The 19713-nt window shown below is 40.9% G+C and overlaps 1 protein-coding gene across 1 annotated transcript in view; it reads left to right on the plus strand.

Moving 5' to 3' along the window:
- bsnb (bassoon (presynaptic cytomatrix protein) b) overlaps window positions 1-19713 on the plus strand; it is a gene marked incomplete at both ends in the record, with an annotated part of 62499 nt that overhangs the window by 20307 nt on the left and 22479 nt on the right. The window contains 1 exon segment of the mRNA XM_083939565.1: window positions 3634-4440. Coding sequence (XP_083795691.1) covers window positions 3634-4440 — 807 coding nt within the window.

The following is a 19713-nucleotide window of genomic DNA, read 5'->3' on the forward strand; positions in this document are numbered from 1 at the left end:
ACACACACACACACACACACACACACACACACACACAAACACACACACACACACACACACACACACACACACACACACACACACACACACACACACACACACACACACACACACACACACACACACACACACACACACACACACACACACATACACACAACATACACATTTAGCAAGCTAAGGCAGGAATTGATCATGCATGAAAGCAAGGCCGGATGAGACCCATCAAAAAGGTATACTTGCGATAAAGATGGAGGAAGAGAGTTATAGGGAGTGGTGTAATTTCGAGAGATGTAGATTAAAAGAGACAATAAAGATGGGTGAAGGAGAGCAAGATGTAAGGGCTGCAGCAGAGAGCTGGTAGAGAAGGAGGGCAGGAGACAGAGTGTGCAGTGTGCTTCTTTTTTTTGCTGATACAGATCAGATTTCATAAAGATCCACATGATTGCCTCATAACAAGGGGGACGCAGAGAGGGATGAGATGGAGAGATGAGGCAGAGACACGGTGAATTGATAAATAGATGCCTGCCATACCCGCAGTTGCTTTCTTGCCCCCCCCCCCCCGTTAACTGCAATTAACTGCAATTTGGAAAGAAAGAAAAAAATCAAGGACAGTAATGCATCAATGGAAAGGAGGGGTTCATACCTGTAAGTCTCTGACATATTACTCTGAGCGTCCCCATGGTTCACCTTTCCTCCCGGCTTCTCAGCTTCCCTGATTGACAGTGAAAACCATGGCCTCATCACTCCTTATACCAAAGATTGGAAAGGGGGGCTACTGTTTTACTGAATGACTGACCGACTGAATAACCGACAGACTGAGAAATAGGGCAGGGCAGTTGCTGACCTGACTGACTGGTTCGGTTTGGTAGGACCAGGTGCTGGCTGCCTCTAAGGACGGGTCTGTGTCAGGGCATGCTGGACCTACCAGGTACATTTTCTAAATCAATTCATCAAGGATTTTAATCACCGGAGGCCAACGAAATTAGTCTGGTTCCAGAACTCTGAATCACTGCCCACATTTTGATTTTTTCAGTAATTCAGATGCTGAATAATTATAAATGAATAATGAAGTGAAACGAATTTGAAGTTCAGTCTGATTGTCAGGCTGCGGTGAAATTAGGTGATATCAGCTAGGGTTCAGTTACTGTGTTTCTTGTTCAACTGAAAGTCAAAGCACAGCAATGAGTCAGCTTTTGGCATTATGTGGAGCGATACTAGACTTTAGATTCAGTGACTCACTGTAGCCCAACTGTGAAATGACAACTACTGTGATAGCTTTTATGAAATGTCTTAACAGATAATAGGAACAACACTCTAGGCAGTCAATTACCTCTTGCAATTATAAGAAACTAATTACAAGTTATAACGTGAGCACGACTCAGCATATCATCAGCATACAATCACAAATGCTAGAGCCAAACACTTTTAGACCTTTAATTATTAAGGTGTTATTGTCCACTTGAAATTCATTGTCAGTTCTATTAACCCTTTATAGTAGTATTTGTATACAGTCATCGTAAAGTTTGGATTATAAAATTTATGTAGAGTAAAACTGTGTTGGTTGTTCTTGTTGAAATAGTATTGAAGTATTTAAAGGTTTCATTGAAAAAAGTTAGATTTTTCTTTATAAAGCAGGTTGAGGTGCTATATAAATACTCTGAAAATATCAAAATGATCAATCCACACAACTTGTATTCAGAAACTGAGCCTTTAAATGAGCCGTCCTGACTATAGGGTTGTATTGACACAGTCTTATTGTGTAGTGTGTGTGTGTGTGTGTGTGTGTGTGTGTGTGCGTGCGTGCGTGTGTGTGTGTGTGTGTGTGTGTGTGTGTGTGTGTGTGTGTGTGAATATCGACCTCTCGTGGCCACAGGCTTACAGAGACATTTGATGCTACAGCAGACGTGAAGAGATCTTCCTGCATTTTCAGTCCTTTCTTCGGCATCTTGCAGAGTACTAAAACCCTAGTCTTTATGAATTCACCTTTACAGGCTAAAATGGAGGTATAAAGAAAAAAGCTGACAATCGGGCCTCCCACCTCATCCTTTGTGCCCCAGACCTCCGACCCTCGCACAACCTTTCTCTGACTGCATTTATAATGCATTAAGGCATTATGTAATGATCATGAATCCGAGACAGCTACAATAGTGTGGCAGCTGTCTAAACCACCAGGATGCCATTATCATGTGTGCCATGTGCCATCACAAGGGCCTCTTCTGACTTTCACCTTCTTATGGTGCCAGTATAGAGCAGAAGATTGGAGAAGCAAAGACATAAAAGAAATGACAACAGCAGGAGGAACTCCAGGAGAATGGTGTGAGAAATTTTAATGAGAAAGGGAGAATGTTGTGTAATGAGCGGGAATGTAAGAGAAAGCAAAAAGGAAAGAGATGCACAGAAAAGATGCGAGGTAAGATAATAAATCAGGAGCAGCCATGATTTATTGAAGAAGTCTAGAGATAAGCCTGTCTGTCACATTTCCTACTCATTTATTTATGGATAAATTATGTTTACAAATAAATGTCCATGCAGAGGCACGGGGAGGCGTAATTCCTTCTTCAATGAGATATTTTACATCATTCACAATTATTCTTTCCTTCAGTAATTTTCCATGCACAATGTTTCTTATTCAGAGCAGGCTGGAGGCTATCCCAGCATGCATTGGATGAGGGGAAGGGAAGGCAGCCAACCCATCACATAAACAGACCAACACACTCATGTTCACAATCACACCCATAGGCAAGTTGGGGTTTTTAGTTCTTGTTACTTGAATTTTTTTGGACTGTGGAAAGAAAATGGAGCATAAACTAGAAACCAAGGGGAATACAGGGAGAAGATGGAAACAACCAAGTTATGGTTTATTTTGTTTAAAGATACAATAGTCCTGTTAGTTAAACCTTTTATCAACGGAATAGCTGGATTTTTGGCAATATTTTCTTTTTTAGATGAGAAGATTAATGCCATTCTTGACTCTGCATAGTAAATTTGAAGCTACCATCAGCAGGCGGTTAGCTTAGCTTACAGACGGGAGAGCTAGCCTGGCTCCGTCCAAAGGTATCACAATCTGTCTACCAGAACCTCTAAAACTCACTGATTAACACATTATATTTAGTTTATTTAATCCGTACAAAGGGTACAGACCATAGACTGTATAAAAAATGGACTTAGCCTCTATGCCGAGGTCCGTTCTCTTAACTTGATCCAATTGTCCTCGCCTTTGGGAGTCTCCATCCTGACAGACTTTGACTCCGCCTTATTTCCTCTCATACAAAAAAATGTGACGTTGGAGGGAGGGAGATACGTCCTTCCAGCTGACTTGACAACATGCAGACTAGAATGTTTGTTTTTTTGATGTGAAAACTGCATATTTCAATATCAATTGAAATTGTTCTATTATGAAACATGCCCCTAGTGGCCACTTGGCGAACTGCAGTATTCAGCACTTCCTTTCTGGATCAACCAGGAAGTCACTGTGGTTGGGGCTTGGTACAGACATAGGAGTGTAACCATTCTTCTTATCTAACATTTACATAATGACATAAGAAACTATTTATTTAATTTCCACATTCACTTATGTACCTAAAGATGAAGGTCATTGTTTTTCTTTCTTTCTTTTTTTTTCTTTCACAGGTTCAGGAGTGGCTATGTCTGAACTGTCAGATGCAGAGAGCGTTGGGGATGGACATGACCACACCACGCTCCAAGAGTCAGCAACAGATACACTCTCCTTCTCATGCAGCCAAACCAGAACTTAAACCTGATACTTCGACCCTGCCTGAACCCCAGACGCAACCCCCTCCTCTGATGCAGCCTCCTGCACAGGCCCATCCTCCAGCACAGGCCCATTCAGGACCTGGCACTACCAAACAGTCTGGTCCAGCTGGCCCAGGTCAGCAACAAATAAAGCTCCCCCCAGGGGCAGTCGCTCTCCCCGGCATGGCCAAGGCCCCGTCTCAGCCTGATCTGTCCCGCAACTCTCCTGCCCACCAACCCCAGCACCCCCGCCAGGACCACACTCGCAGTGCGGGGAGCTCTCCTTCACGACAGCCCCCGCCTCCAGAGCAGACTTTTGGGAAGTTGTTTGGCTTTGGTGCTTCTCTTCTTAACCAAGCCAGCACTCTCATATCTGAGACTACTCAACCTCAACAACAGCCCCCCAAAACGGCCCCCAAACCAGGAGGACCACCTGGTCCAGGGCCCGGGGCAGGTAAACCCTCAGGACCTCAGCCTGCACAGCAAGGGCCTCGGGCCCCTGCTCAGCAGCAGCAACAGCCCGCTCCCCCGGACTCTTCTAAACCCAAAGCTTGTTGTCCTCTCTGCAAGACAAACCTTAACATCGGCAACACAGCAGAACAACCCAACTATAACACCTGCACACAGTGCCACCACCAAGTGTGCAACATGTGTGGATTCAATCCCACTCCACACCTAGTCGAGGTAAGACTCTGATTTGATCTGTTTGGCTTTCAGCCGTGTGTAACTGGTGTGTAAGTGTCAACTGGTTTGCAACGGCTTCCAGACCATGCATTCGCTAAATGTAATGATTTATCGACAAGTTTCTGTGAAAACTGCAGTGTCATAGTGCAGTTCAATGGGTTGTGTTGTTATGCATTTGTGGCAGCCTGGTCTTGGAGTGAATAGCTGCAATTTACCAGGGATTCTTGTGCCCATGAATCAAGTATTTGGCTTCAGGTGCTGTGAATTGTCCAACAATTGTCTTGTTTGCTCTCTGAGGTTCTTCATGATCCTGTTTTTGTATGTCTGTTGTGGATCTTATTGTTTCTTTGTATTTTTAATGAATGGTCCATTCTTGTTCATGCTCATTCTTTAACAGAGAGGGACCAACGCATTATTTCAAAGATATTTCATGCAAATAAATTGTACAACATTTCTTCACAAGAAGGGTTGATATTTGGATCTTGGATATTACTCAAGCTGCAGATCCTGTATGCAGCTTGTATGCACAATACCCCGTAAGCCTGAGCTTCTTCTCTTTTCTTCTGCCTTTCTCTCTCTCTCTGTTTCTCAGTCAGGACCTGCTCTGTTCTGCTCTGTCAGGGCCTTTCATGTAGTTAAGGGAGTGAAGTCCAGGCTGTGAATCACCTCATCAGTGTGCACTGTACCCCGGGAGCTGCACAGAAATATATGACCCATCTACAGAAAACGGAGCCTGAGCAAGTTCAATTTAATGGATAATCTCGGTATTGATTAGTCACATCTAGGGTCAGCTGAGGGTGTATTCCTCCCTGAAGTGCCCCCTGGTCCTCTGTCATGGTGGAAAACCAGTTGGTAAGAGCAGAGCTGTGCTGTTGCTTCCAGAGCCAGGCAATAACAGAGTTTAATTATGCAAATCAAGTCCAATTGAATGATAGCAGTAATAACAGGCTTTCTGCAGAGCGCTGGCTTTTTATGGGCAAGCCTTGTCTTCCCAGGCATCTGGTTGTTACAGGCACTAGCACAGGCCATTCATAGATCGCTATGGAAACAGAGAGATAATTTGTTTGTCAGGAGTCCTTTTCATGCTCGGCTGTCTAGAGTCTACAGAAAACTTTCAGACTGATGTTGCTCTGTTTTTCATGAGATATTCTGTCATTAAGTGTGTTTTGTTTCCGCTTTGCTGGCTTCAGTCTCATTCCAGCATAAGGTGCATTCTTTCCAAACCTGTGAGCAGTTTTTGTTGTTATTCCATGCGGGCTGGCATGCTGGTCGCTCCAGAATGGGTGAGAACTATTTGGACATGGTGTGAGGCTTTGTACTTTGAATCTAGGTTTCTCAGCTTGATTTCCACAGCCTGTTTGGTACATTCTTCTTCCTCATCTTCTTCTATCTCTACAAACTTTTCTGTTTCTCCGTTTCTGATTTCTTTTCTCGCCTGTTGCAGACAGAATGTTAATCGCTGCGCTTTGTGTTCGCAATGGTGGGGTGACAAAGCCTGTTGGTGCATAATTTCTTTCCAGTGTATCAATTTGGATGATAGACAAAAAACCCTGACCTTAATCTGTGCTCAGTAGCTGAACAACTAGTGCAACTGTTTTCCAATTACTAGAATTGTATTAAAGGGTACATATTATTCACATTTTCAGATTTCTACTTGTATTTTGGATTTCTACTTGAACATGTTTACATGATATTATGTAAAAAAAAAAAAACACATTATTTTTCTTATACTGTCTGTCTGAATATACCTGTATTCACCCTCTGTCTGAAAATGCTCTGATTCAGCACCTGTCTCTTTAAACTCACCTCCTGAAAAAGCCTGGTTCTTCCTCATCTGTGCATTCAGCCTTTCTGTATGACTGCCCGTACCGGAACTGTAGCAACACTTTCTATAAAATGTTCTAAATCATAAACGTTCCACATTTTCTGGCGAGACTAGATATTAAACAAATCTTGTTTCAGGTGACCTAAATGTTCCCAGAAGTAAACTGCACACTGACTGACCCAAAAAAAACAACCAAAAAACAAAAAACAATTACTTGACTTGGATAATGTCAGTTTTCTTGAAACTAAAACTATCTTGACTGAAAATAAATCAAAGGTGAAAAAGAATCTGTAGAAATTTACTATAAAAGAATAAAAAATATGCAATTTTGAAATGCTGCATATTCAGTGTTCACCACCGTTGCACCGATGTCACATCTAAAGCATGACTTGTAATAGACATCCTGTTCTACTATTTTCTGTATCAGTAATTAGGGAGGATTTTTAAAAACAATATGTAACTTGGGGAAATTAGAATAATGCTGTAAATATTCATACAAATACTTTTTCTGTCCCCCCCAATGAGTGACGCCGTGTGTAATTCATTCAGAGCAAATTAGGCTGAGCCGCTTTTTAATCTGCAATGAGATGATGAATGCCAGCCGGCGTCTGTGTGAGAACGAATAGAATAACGGAGGAGGAGAGAAAGGAAAGAGGTGATAGATTGAGAAGGAGGAGGAAGGGAGTGAGAATAAGTGATAATGAGTGAGCAGAAGCTGTCTGTTTGTTACAGCCCACAATATTTCACATCAATTAGTGCTGAAAGTCATGTGTGGCTCTGAGTAAATAAGATGTCCTTGTTTTGGGACTGTTTCCTCCCTCATTACGCTTCTCAAGGAGATTAAAACCAACCTCGTGTCACTGTCGTCTCCCCAAAGTATAGTTGCAAATAGAACATAAAATGTTTTCACTCGAGTGTCTCTGCTCAGTCTGATTTACAGTTCGCTGCATGTCAATCCTCATCTCTGAATCTCTCCTTCCATTAGCCCAGACTTCTCCTGCCGTTTGAGGCAGATATAGCCATGCCTTCACTTTTTCTTCAGTGAATATATGTAGGTAGAGATGTGTTTGACACAATGCATTATGTTTCACTTCATCCAGCGGTCTCACTTATTTTTCCCATATGCCTAACAATGCTCTCCCACGGTTGGACAGGCGTACTGATCTGACTCAATGTGTCTATTTTTATGATATAGAAGTGTGCTATCTGTCTAGAACAACACACAGGCCCTGATTGGATCATTAGTAAAAGGACTGAAGTTCTAAGAGAACTGTAGAAAAAGTGAAGAGAAACAGAAAACACAGTTCATCAATAATTCAATGAGGGAGAACATTATAAATAGTTCATGCAGTGTGGGGCAGGGAGAGTGCTGTGTTTGATTCCTCATGTCACATAAGGTAAGTGTGTGTTGATGCCTGTGTGTGAGAGGAGAAATGCATAGGTGCAGCAGCATGAATGTTTCACCATGCAGGTTTCTGTTTGTATGCAGCTGAGTATCAGGAGCAAGTTGTATTTGAGATGTTAGTATTAGATATGATTTATTAGGGAATCAAATTCTGAACTTAAACTCAAAAAAAGTCAACTTACCCTTTCTGAACACATCTGGTCCCTCATATCAAACATGAACTCTTCTGTCAACTCATATCAGTTTTAGTCAAACCTTTTTACTTGTGTCTTCATCTTAAACACACTTATTAGCTTCTCAATAATATTCTTTCATCCTCTAGAATATTGAGATAGATTAGACACACTTCAGTTAAATATTAGCATATCCTGGTGATGTGTAACCAAAGTAAAGTTCAGCTGTGGTCTTTCCTGGTTCTGATCTGCCAGAAACAATACAAAGCTCAAAGGTCTCAAAGTAAAAATGTCCATGTCTTTTTGATTATGAGAAGGTTGAGGTGCCATATAAATACCGTGAAGATATCAAAGCACGCAATTCACAGAGAGACACAAACATCCTGTAATCAGAAACTGTGTTTATAAACAAGCCCGTCAGGTTTTCTGTACGGTTGTGATATCACAGCTATACTATAAAAAGTTAGAAAGTGCTGCTACAGTGCTGTGTTACAGTCATTCCCCATCTGCAGTGATGGTGCAGATACACTGAGAACACAGATGTGGAAGACCCAGAAGCACTGACCAATCAGAGCAGACTGGGCTTTTCAGGAGGGGGTCTTAAAGAGACAGGTGCTAAAACTAAAGTGTTTTAGACGGAAGGTGAATACAGGTATAGTAAGACAGACAATATGAGAAACATGATGTGTTGTTTAGTAATTTTTAACATTAAAGCATGTAAACATGTTCTAGTAGAAACCCAAAATACAAGTATGAACCTGAAAATCAGCACAATATGCGCCCTTTAAATAAGGCCAGTGTACATTACTTCTTTACCTCAACATATTTACTATAATTATTTAACTTTTACCTCATTGCTGTGACAAAGCAATTACAGTCAGATACTGTGCAAAGAGAGAACTTTAAACAGTCTGTAATACCATCTGCAGTAACTTTATTTGGGCTCAGTTCTATGTGCCTAGATCACAGGATGCAGTAAGGGGTGCGGTAAGCGCACGATGAAATGTTAATAATGAGAAAACTAGCCGTTGAAAACTATATTCATTTTCAAACATTTCTTTGCCCAACTGGAGCATAGTGTTGACTCAGTTGAAGAACTTCTTATGTCCAACAGCTTTACACTGATTAAATCAATGTCTTTCTATTTTTCCATTCAGGACTACAATTTGCTTGAGACCACATTACCCTTGAAGACACACCCGACATACAGGGAACATATGTAGAAAATTTAGTATTTGTGAATGTGTCACAGCTCTGCAGGAACACAGTTGCTGCTCTCACACACAGCCACAGTATAGATGAACATGTCATTTTCATTCCCAAACATGCTGGAAGTGTTTTCTGAAGGTTGGCACCAGCCTGTGTCTCCCTCAGGAGTCCCATCCAAAGCCAGATGGCTGTCGGCATCATGCATCCAAGCCTGCCATGCTCAGCCTGGCTGCTCCCAAAGTGATGATGGTAAACCATCACAGATTCAAACACCCATCCGGCCTCAATCAGCTGCTTGCTGCCTTTTAATACTTCCACCTTTCTTTTTGCTGTATGTACTGTGTGTTTGCAGAAAGCCAGCGCACATGTAGTACTGGTGCAAGAATTAAGATTCATACGCCCACATGCGTGTCACACATACTGCACATGCCAGGATGCACACACTACGCCCACTGAAACACATTACTGGGAACTAACAGTAGTAATATCATACCAAAGTATGCAATATTTGTACAGTCACTGTTTAACTAAAAGGGTTTTATTTTCCGTTAATAAACTACCAAGAATAACAGCCTTGTATTCCTATACTACTTAGATATTTTAACTACTTAGATACAGGTTCATATTTGTATTTTGGGTTTCTACTAGAACATGTAATGTTAAAAAACACAATTTTTCTCATACTGTCAGTCTGAACATACCTGTATTCACCCTCTGTCTTTCCGTTTTAGCACCAGTCTCTTTAAACCACAGTTTCTGAATACGTTTTGTGTGCATTTCTCTGTGGATGAAGCGTGTTGATGCTTTCACAGTGTTTATAAAGCACCTCAACCTGCTTTTTAATAAAAAAAGACATAGAAATCTGACTTTTTACAATATGGGACCTTAAGTAAATAAAATTATATGATCACCCATAACTACATCTTTTTGTGATTTTAGTTACAAACGTTAATTTATTGAGTCATACTACGGACTCCTTTCTTAAAATGTTTTGTGTAGCATCTGGTACTATTTAAACATTTTCCAGTTCTGCAAACACCCACATACACACTCACACACAGTACAGGCCCCCAAACACCTCATTGTACGCCACCCTTCTGTTCTCTTTTTTCAAATGTATTAAGCCGGTGAATTGTGTCATCCTGACTCACCTCCCTGTTAAACTGCCAGCATGGTGAAAGCAGAAATATTTCATTGTTGGCTTGTGCTTTATTTTATTTCAGCTCTTTCAGGTGTTTTGTTGTACTCTTTAATTATACAGATTTAGGTGACATGCCAGATATGTAGAATTTTCCCCTTTAACATTAATAATAATGTGACACTGTGGTTGTCTAGTTTTCTTGTCTCTCTTGTTTCACTTGTAATCAGGATGAATCTAGACATGCACCTTCCTTCACCACCCTCTGTCCACGTTTCAGTGCTCCTCTTCCATGGTTTGCATTCTTCTTCCTCCTGTCTACATGCCTTAGTTGGAGACTGCTTGCTGTTGACACATTGATTGAATTGGCAATTACTACTGGTTGAATCGCTTGCAGTTGACATTGCAACATGGGTACTCAGCCCTCTTGATTCAGTCTACGCTCTGTTGATTTAGCAACAGCGAGCATTTTAAAATGCCTGCACATAAAAGGACAGAGTGTTTATAAGAGGTGTTACAGACACAAACCAAAAGACAGAGACCGGGAGATGCGTGTGTTTCTTATTGCGCGCGTGTGTGTGCGTGTGTGTGTGCGTGCGTGTGGGAAGGTCTTGTAGAAGTAGCTAATAGTTGAGAGAGTTGTAATCCATGTTGAGAGAGAGTGTCCCCTTGAGCATGATGCTTAACCCCAACACACCATTGTAAAGATCCGCCCACACAAATAAGAGCCATCTGAGAATACTAAGCCTCGTTGGATGATTAAACTGAGACAATACCATTTTGACTTTGTCTGATAAATATATTACCGTTGAAGAGGCTCTAATGGTGAAACAAAGGTTTTACACCTAAATCCTTTATTTCTAAAAAGGCGGTACATGTTCAAATTTAAATAACATAAGGCATGGATACCCTAAATCTTTCTGCCTTAGTGTACTCAATGACAAAATTCAGTGGGTGACTGTGCTGCGGTAGACAAGAAGACAAGAAGTTGATGTGATGTACAGCGTTGACTGCTTCCTGTTGAGATTATGTGGCACCCAGCACAGATGGCTAGCTGGTTTGGAGGCTTAAATGCCACTCACTCTCATCTCTGGGACCTCTGTGTTTGGCAGCGGGCTCTGGGCTCAGTCTGAGCTGGAGTCGCATACACATTGTTTAAACTCTGGTATATCACAGACCTGCTGAGAGATCCACGGCAAAGCTCCGACAAGTGCTTGTACAGTCAAGTCTTATTTTTTGTGTTTTTCCAGGGGGGGCATGTTATGCTCATTATCAAGTTCATACTACATGCTTTAATATTCAAAAAACACATTATTTTTCTCATACTATCTGTCTCAATATACCTGTATTCATCTTCTTGTCTGCCAGTTTTAGCGCCTGTCTCTTTAAGCCCCCCTCCTCCTATTTACATAGCACTTCGACATGCTTTATAATAAATAAATAAAAAATACATAAGAATCTCACTTTTTACAATATGGGACCTTTTGGATTTTTGAAATGTTGAACTATATTAGCTGATCAGACAAGAAATAGAGAGGGGTGGGAGGAAAATCTACGATGACTAGCATGTTTTGACGCAGGGATTGCATTGTATGTGTCTTGTTCTGCTAAGCCTCCGTGCACCACCAAGTCTTTTTCATTTTTCATGAGATGTCTTAAGGTCAACCTCGACCTGTTCCAAACCATGCTTGCACCCGCAGCCATATCAGCTCTTTTGATGAAGGACTTTCTTTGAGCACAGTGACCATATTGAACTCGAACAACCCCTCCAGGCCTTTTCTGTGGTTCTCTCTACAAATGCCCTTCCTCTCCTACCTTGTGAATGAATGTGCTTTGAAGCCTATAAGGGATCTCAGCATTGGCTTAATCACCTCTTCAGAACTCATCATCTTCAAGGCCTGGTGGCGATGCTAACGAGCTTAAGCGATGTTCCAGGGGCCCCTGGCAGTGTCGTGTCCATCTTCGCTGTCAGAGCCACAGAGGTGGGCCGGTGCAGTCCTTCCACCCCTGCTACTGGGCCCTCTTGTCTGAACACATCACATCATCCGCCTCATCGGTGCTCCCGCTCTCTCTTCCCAGCAGCACCTCGGGCATGTGACTACTCCCTAATGCTGGCATTAGGAAACAAGGAGGTGGTTAGTTGAGTGACTGTGCGCTGTGCAGAGGCTGCAAATACTAAAAGGCTGGTGACACAAATGTGAGATTATGGAACGGAAAAGTGTAGTTGTATGTCAGTGGAAAGAAAAAACACAGACAGACAGAGGGAAAGCTATAATGAATGGGAGCAGGAGATTGAGAGACAAAATGAAAGAGATAAAGCTCACTGATCACTCAGATATTACATTTAACCCCTTGATAATCTTCTCAGTGCTGCAGCTGTCGGGCAGCGGTGGAGATGACCAGATCAGTTGTGGGGGTCTGGGCTGCTGCCCTCAGCAGCGGCCTGACAACAATACTAACAATAGCAAAAGCAGCACGAGGATCATTACACTCAGCCAGAGAGATGGTCCTCCCACTGCCTCCATTAGTGAGGACTGCTGGGGGCGTGACACAACAACTAAAGGAAAGTTAATAGTGCTTAATGGGTTCGCTTGGTCACTGTCGTTTTCTTATAAACACCTCCCTTCACAAACCGACATAGCAGGTTGTTTTCATCCCAAATGTATAGTTGTTGACTTTATTTTTGAAGGATGGATTAATGATCCCTGTACCTTTTGTACCAGTTAATGTACAAAAAGATGCAACAGACTTGTCCGATCAATCTACTAATGCACTTTGCTACTCGCAACTCAACACACTGTGTGCCACCCCATTCATCCTTCCATTAATGACTCTTTTAGGTAAAATGACCACAGTACAAACAAGTGAAATTAAACGAATTTGCCATGGACATATCAGCCATTTAAATGGCTTAAATAGCCCCCATACAGTGCATTTATGAGTTAATGTATTCCTGTATTTCAGTAATAGTTTTTTTAATGAATGCTTGAGACATAATTGAATGATTTTCAGACAAAGTATTAAAAAACAAAATGACAGCCAGCTCATCTTCATGAGAGGTTGTTTTGGCAGTGTCTGGTCTTTAAATGCCCTGATGACCTATTTTCTCAATCAGCATCTTATTATGAGCAATAAAGTTTAATATGATCGCATTTCGTTTTATGTCGTTATGTCGTAAGTTTGTTATTTCACATTAGAGAGTTGGAAATTCAGGATGTTACATATTTCTGTACACCAATCTGGATTTAGCTTTTGCTTAGATTGTCAATTATTTAAAGATTAGTATTCAACACACAAGCACACGCACACACACACGCACGCTCACACACACGCACGCACACACGCACCCACACTCGCACGCTCGCACGCACGCACACACACACACACACACACACACACACACACACACACACACACACACACACAGTCTATGACGTACAATGAAGACACACACACACACACACACACACACACACATATATATATATATATATATATATATATATATATAAAGATGTATATACATTTTAAGGATCTTTAAGGAATATTAATCTTCTGAATAACTGGTCCATCTCCTTTTAATGTAAGGTCATACATCTGGGTCTATGTTTTATGTCGTTTCTTTGCTTAAGTTAAATTGCTGTATAGATTTTAGATGAGTTCCAACTGGCCTCTTTGTCACCACAGTCCTGTGACTGCTGTCATCTTTAATTGATATTTTGTTTATTGGATAATGTCACACTTTAGGAATTCACCACTTGTTTAATTCTTCCATATGCAGAAGTCCAACGCTCCCACGCTCACTTAAAGGATGCTGATGTCCATGCTGCCCTAAAGAATTTCTAACCAAGTTAATATGTATGCAACAACAACCTGTCTGAAAGAAAAGTGTAGCATCAATACACCTATATTTCAGCTGGACTCATTCCAATGAGGTAATCAACTGACTAGACACTGGTGATAGGTTACAGCTTGAGTAACTTGTCTAAAAGATAAATGTGAGATGCATGAATTATATTTGCTTGGCTGATAGCTGTAGATTTCCCTGGCAGGAGTATTAGAAACTCATCTAAAATGAAACGGGGCCGAAGAGACAGCCTGATTAACTTGTCCTGGGGACAGACATATTCGATGAGACACATGACTTGTTTGGGCTCTGCTGCCAACCTCAGTGTGAAATAGGTTTGTTTGGCTGTAGCTTGATTAACATTTTGGAAAATAGATGTAATGTAATGTAATGTCATTTTTTCCACTGCCGTTATTCTGCATTAGCCTCAGAGGAGTTTTGCAAAACACATATCTGACTGATGAATCTTCCTGTGTGTCCAAAGGAGTGTGCAAATTGCTTGCGGCATCAGAATCCTCTGTATGATTCTGCAGACAAACTATATTGCTCTGTGTACATCTACAGACCATGGGATGATTTTGCGCTGGAATTACACTTCAAGCCTGTATGCTGATTAAAACCAGTAAAGGTGAGGAAAAGAAAGATTCAGGAAATATGAAGGAGGAAGTGAAGAAAGGAAAAAAACAAAACACATCGCTGATTTCATATTATTCGGACTGCATTATACAGTTAGACCACATAGAGAGGTGCATTCATTGAAACTAAAGCGCTGTGTGCTGCCGCTCTGGGTGCTTTCCAAGTAAGATTGCAGAGGGATAAACACTGCAATTCATCTTGAATATTCTCAGGGCAAATTAGCAGAGCTGGGCTAAAAGGCTTAAAAAAAATAAATAAATAATACTTTCCTTTGTTTTAACAGCTTGAGTCATCCTTTGAATGTGTGTGTCAAGTGAGATATTGGATTGTTCTTGTCCTCTAGGAATGATTTCACTTCTTTGGGGGAAGAAGGAAGTGGCTCCACACAATCTCCCTTAAAGATTCAGTTATATTTAGACGTGTTGAAGGCGATGGATTCGGGTTATTTTACGACATGTTTAGTAGCTTTGTGCCACATATAGGATAGGGATTTGGTAATAGTAGTTTTTATGGATTTTGACAACTCTTGGGTTGTTTGAGGAGTTATTCAGATTGTGATTATGATGAAATAGTTTATGTCATGGTAATTTTGTCCAATATATTGTCATTGCATTTCCGTAAAAAATACTTTTAAGTCATTTAAGTCATTCTTGTTATGTGCCTGTAACCCAGAACACTCTTGATAAATTTGATCTCAAAGATACTTTCAAATAAAAGTTAAATAAAAACAAATGAGTTGAACATTTATACCAAATACTGTATAATTCTTGCATACTTTCCTGTGTAGATGGCTCCTGATACCTTCACAGATACAGAACTTAAACAATGTGATTTTTATGGGCATCCCGAAGCAGAACATATCCACCAGTCTCTGTCTGTGTCAGACTCACTTCAAAAAGATGGGGGGTTAGAAACATGATCCTAGACACAGTGATCTTGTGGGAACACTTGGTTATCTTGGTGCATCACAGTGTCTTATTTATGTACGGAGTGCCCCCCGCCCCACCAAATTGAGGCAGGACAGGTACCTGTTGCCCCAGTAGAAACAAATAGAAACTGACAAAACAAGTAAATAAAGAGCAGGAAACATGACCTGGCTCGGTGCTACCCAGCCCCTGGAGGGACAGCAGCAACACACATACTTAATGGAAGATGACACACTGTTGTCCTGCAGCAACACACTATAAAAAGTTATACCACGGTTAGACTGCCACTGTTGGAAAAGTCCTCGACCGTAAACACTTATAATTAATATGTTAATATGCTTGTTTGTACACATTAGTCACATAATAATCAAGTAAGCGTTTCAAATCAGCTTTTCTGATAACGTTCCTATGCAAGAAATAAATGCATTCATTAGTTTATGCACGTCTCTCTTTTAAGCCATGCTAGCAGCAACACACTAGATGAAAATGTTGTTTGAGGATTTACTTCTTTGGTCCAGACAGATATCTCAACACCTAGTGGATTGATTGTCATGACTTTTTCTACAGACATTTATGTCTGTAGAAAAAGGATCACCAAATTGATTGTAACCAATCCAGAGGTGGGTTATAATCAATTTTATGATCTTTTCATCAGCCATCCAGCCACATTTTCAATTTGTCCAGTACTTTGGATAAGCTAATCACATTCCCATCAGCCTCAGCTGTCCTTTGTGTTTAGTGCTAACTGGAAGATGTTGGCACGCTAACATGCTAAATGAAGAAAGTGAATAGGCTATTCCTACTAAACGTAAGCATGTATTTAATTGTGAACATATTAGCATGCTGACGTGTGGCTGTAGACTCTGTATTGTACTGTATTTAGATTTGTTTTTGTTTTGCGCAAAAGCATATAGGCTACATGAAACATATTTTGCTTTTCAGTAAAAATTAAATTCACGAGTTCTGCGTGAAAAGAACCTGCTGGGGAAGTGCTTGCAATGTCTTGTCTACCTGCAGGTTAGCCTGTCAAACATGTTAATGCTATCCTGAGGTAGAAGGATGGTGTAATGTGGAGGTGTTCTATATTTAGCCACGCAAAACTCATTGAGATGATACTTTACTATATTTACTGTACACTGCGTGGAACTGTTTATGAGTGGCTCTGACTGTAGTTGAGTCCTGCTTCCTCAGTGGATGATCCTTCATTTCCTCCCTAATCCACAGGCCTGACCACGTGTCCCCATTGAAGGAGTCCCAGGGGATTGACCTATATACCTGCTGACTGACCTGTCACAGCCATGGCCTGGTATGGCACAGCCTGGCACACTGCTGTGACATGTGTTCGCTCACGTTTTGCACTGCGCACTTTGTAGTTTTAAAACACTGTTCATTCAGACTGTGCATAATAGAAATGGATACAGTGGTTTAAAGTTCTCTGACCAACCTGCTCTTTGATTCTTATTGTGAATATTACTGCACTGAAACAGGATTGAATACAGTGAGTATTTGTAGTGGATTTCACTTTGACTAAATGCAGCCTTTGACTGCTACTGCATTTTTGTGTACATTTGTTGCCGTCTTTACTTTACATGCAGTGTGTTTATGTATTCCTATATGCTCCATTACTGGTATAGAACGTGTGTGTGTGTCTTCGTGTCTGGACACCAAACTGTGCGTGACATATTTCCCCACTCACCTTAAACTCACCCCATTCACACCTGCTTGGCAGTGTGCCCCTGTGCACGTGGTAGTTAATAATTCATACTGACCCTCTGCTCCCCTGACCTTCACTTGTTAAGAATTAATTATGTCCTCGCAGTACGCCTCATTAATCTCTGAGACACAGAATTTGAAGGATTATTATGGTGATTTCTGCCTTCGTCGTTGCGTAGTTATCTGCTTTATTTCAGCCCTTTTGTTCTTTCTTTGAAAGTTGACGTGTCCGATGCTTTTGTTGTGCACTGTCAAAATAAGTTTTACATTCAGCAAATAGCCGAGGCTGTTTTGATGGGAAAGTCATGAAAGCTATTGTTGGATTATTTTGGGATAACTCATGCAAGGAAGGAGGGTTGACAAAGTTTAGAAATCTAGAAGTAAAACTTTGGGGAGGATTACACAATGTTTTATATTGCCATGCATCACTGTTATGCTTCCATTTGCTCGTTTTCCTAATTTACCTAATATGCCAGTGAGATAAAATGATAATATCTATATACCCCCCCCCCCCCCCCCCCCACACACACACACACACACACACACACACACACACACACACACAAACGGGGAAGTGATCTTCCTCTTTGTCCTGTCAATGAGCACCTACATTATTATATCACGGTGAAGTTTGTGACTGCGTTTAATGATAGCTGACATTTCGTGCTCACAGCAGTGGTCTGTTCCTGGCAGAGACACCATGTGGTGCACAGACTCTTGCTGTGAATTGACTGACAGTGAGAGGTGCAATACTGAGGTTGTGTATGGAGTATGGTCTCACAGTACAAGACTAGGCTACACATAGTACAGTATGTCTGCTCTCACATACGTTCGCACACTTTGCTGAACAGCATGTCAAAATTTACTGGCGTATGTGTGTGTGTGTGTGTGTGTGTGTGTGTGTGTGTGTGTGTGTGTGTGTGTGTGTGTGTGTGTGTGTGTGTGTGTGTGTGTGTGTGTGTGTGTTGAATAAGGTGTAGTGGTCCATATGACATTTCACTGTACTATACTGAAAAACAAATTTGAGGTACTTCACTTGAGTATTTAAATTTTCTGCAGCTTTATACTTGTACTCCACTACATCTCAGAGGTAAATATTGTACTTTCTACTCCTCTTCATTTGCCGGACAGCTTTATTTACTTTACAAATGACAGTTTTCTGTCCCTTTCCTGTCCAGTGGAAACCCTCTATCTCCAGATTTGTTGATTTGAAGTTTGCAATAAACTAAAGGTTAAAGTGTTCCTCCTTAATAGGTTGTCACGTCACAGAGAGAAAATCAGGACTGTTTTTCTGACACTGTGAAAAGTTGACTTTTTAAAGATACATGGTTCTCACAGGAATACATGATGATCTTAAAGAATATGATGCATAGCTGAAGATTAAACTACCCAACAGTATATAAAGCAGTTAAAATGAACGCACAGCAGCAACATACACATTAATGCACCAGTAAAAATAACCCCAAAACATCATATAATATGGGAAACATTTTACTGCACAATTAAATAAGTATTCATTCATTAACTTGTCATACTTTAGGTACATATTGCAGATAATACTTTTTTACTTTTACTAATACATTTACTCAAGTACAGGCTCTGAATATGTCCTCCAATATGTCCAGGTGTGACGTTCACCATGAAGCAGGGAAAAAGAGCTAAGATGGTATTGAAAAGGTTGGTGTTAAATATGCAGCCCACTCCTGGTGCAATATTTAGCAGGATGCTTGAATCTGACTCTGTGAGTGCACTGTTTGTTTTCCTGTTCTGCGTGTTCATGTTGTTGTGTGGGTGTGTGTGCTCCCACGGGGCTTTATATCTCTCTATGAAATTCTGCTCTCTCTGGCTCCCTCCATTGGCAGGAAGTATTAAAGCACTCCATCATAATATTGCCTCACCAGCAGTTTGGCTCTGTAGGTCTGTCTGTGATAAATGTGCATTTTGGGCTTTATTCCATGGTTTCAATTAAAAAAAAGAAGCTCTGTGATTTATTACCAAGATTGGGAGTTGAGCTTTTGAGCAATGTGACCTTTTATTTTAGCTGTGTGGAGAAAAAGGTGTGATGCGCAGTATAGTATTTTAAAGGCAGTCACAGAGTCCATTCTTAGTCCTTATCCCTCCATTGAGAAAACATTTTACAGTAGTTTCTGCTATCAAAAGAAAGGCTGCTTGGTGGCATTTCAGCTAGAAGGTGAAATCCGTGTTCTAAAATAAAGAGAAAGAAATGAAGACAAATGAGGTAAATAAGGACAAACATTTAATTACCTGGATCAATTGATGTACTGCGTTACATTAGTACTTCCACTTCCCCTCGGCAAGCAGAGGGAAAGTGGGCGGGGCAGGAGAGGGATTAAAATTAAACATACTTATTTCATTTATTCATCTTCTCTTCTTTGATGGT

This window comes from Echiichthys vipera (genome assembly GCF_963691815.1).
Source record: "Echiichthys vipera genome assembly, chromosome: X".
NCBI lineage: Eukaryota > Metazoa > Chordata > Actinopteri > Perciformes > Trachinidae > Echiichthys > Echiichthys vipera.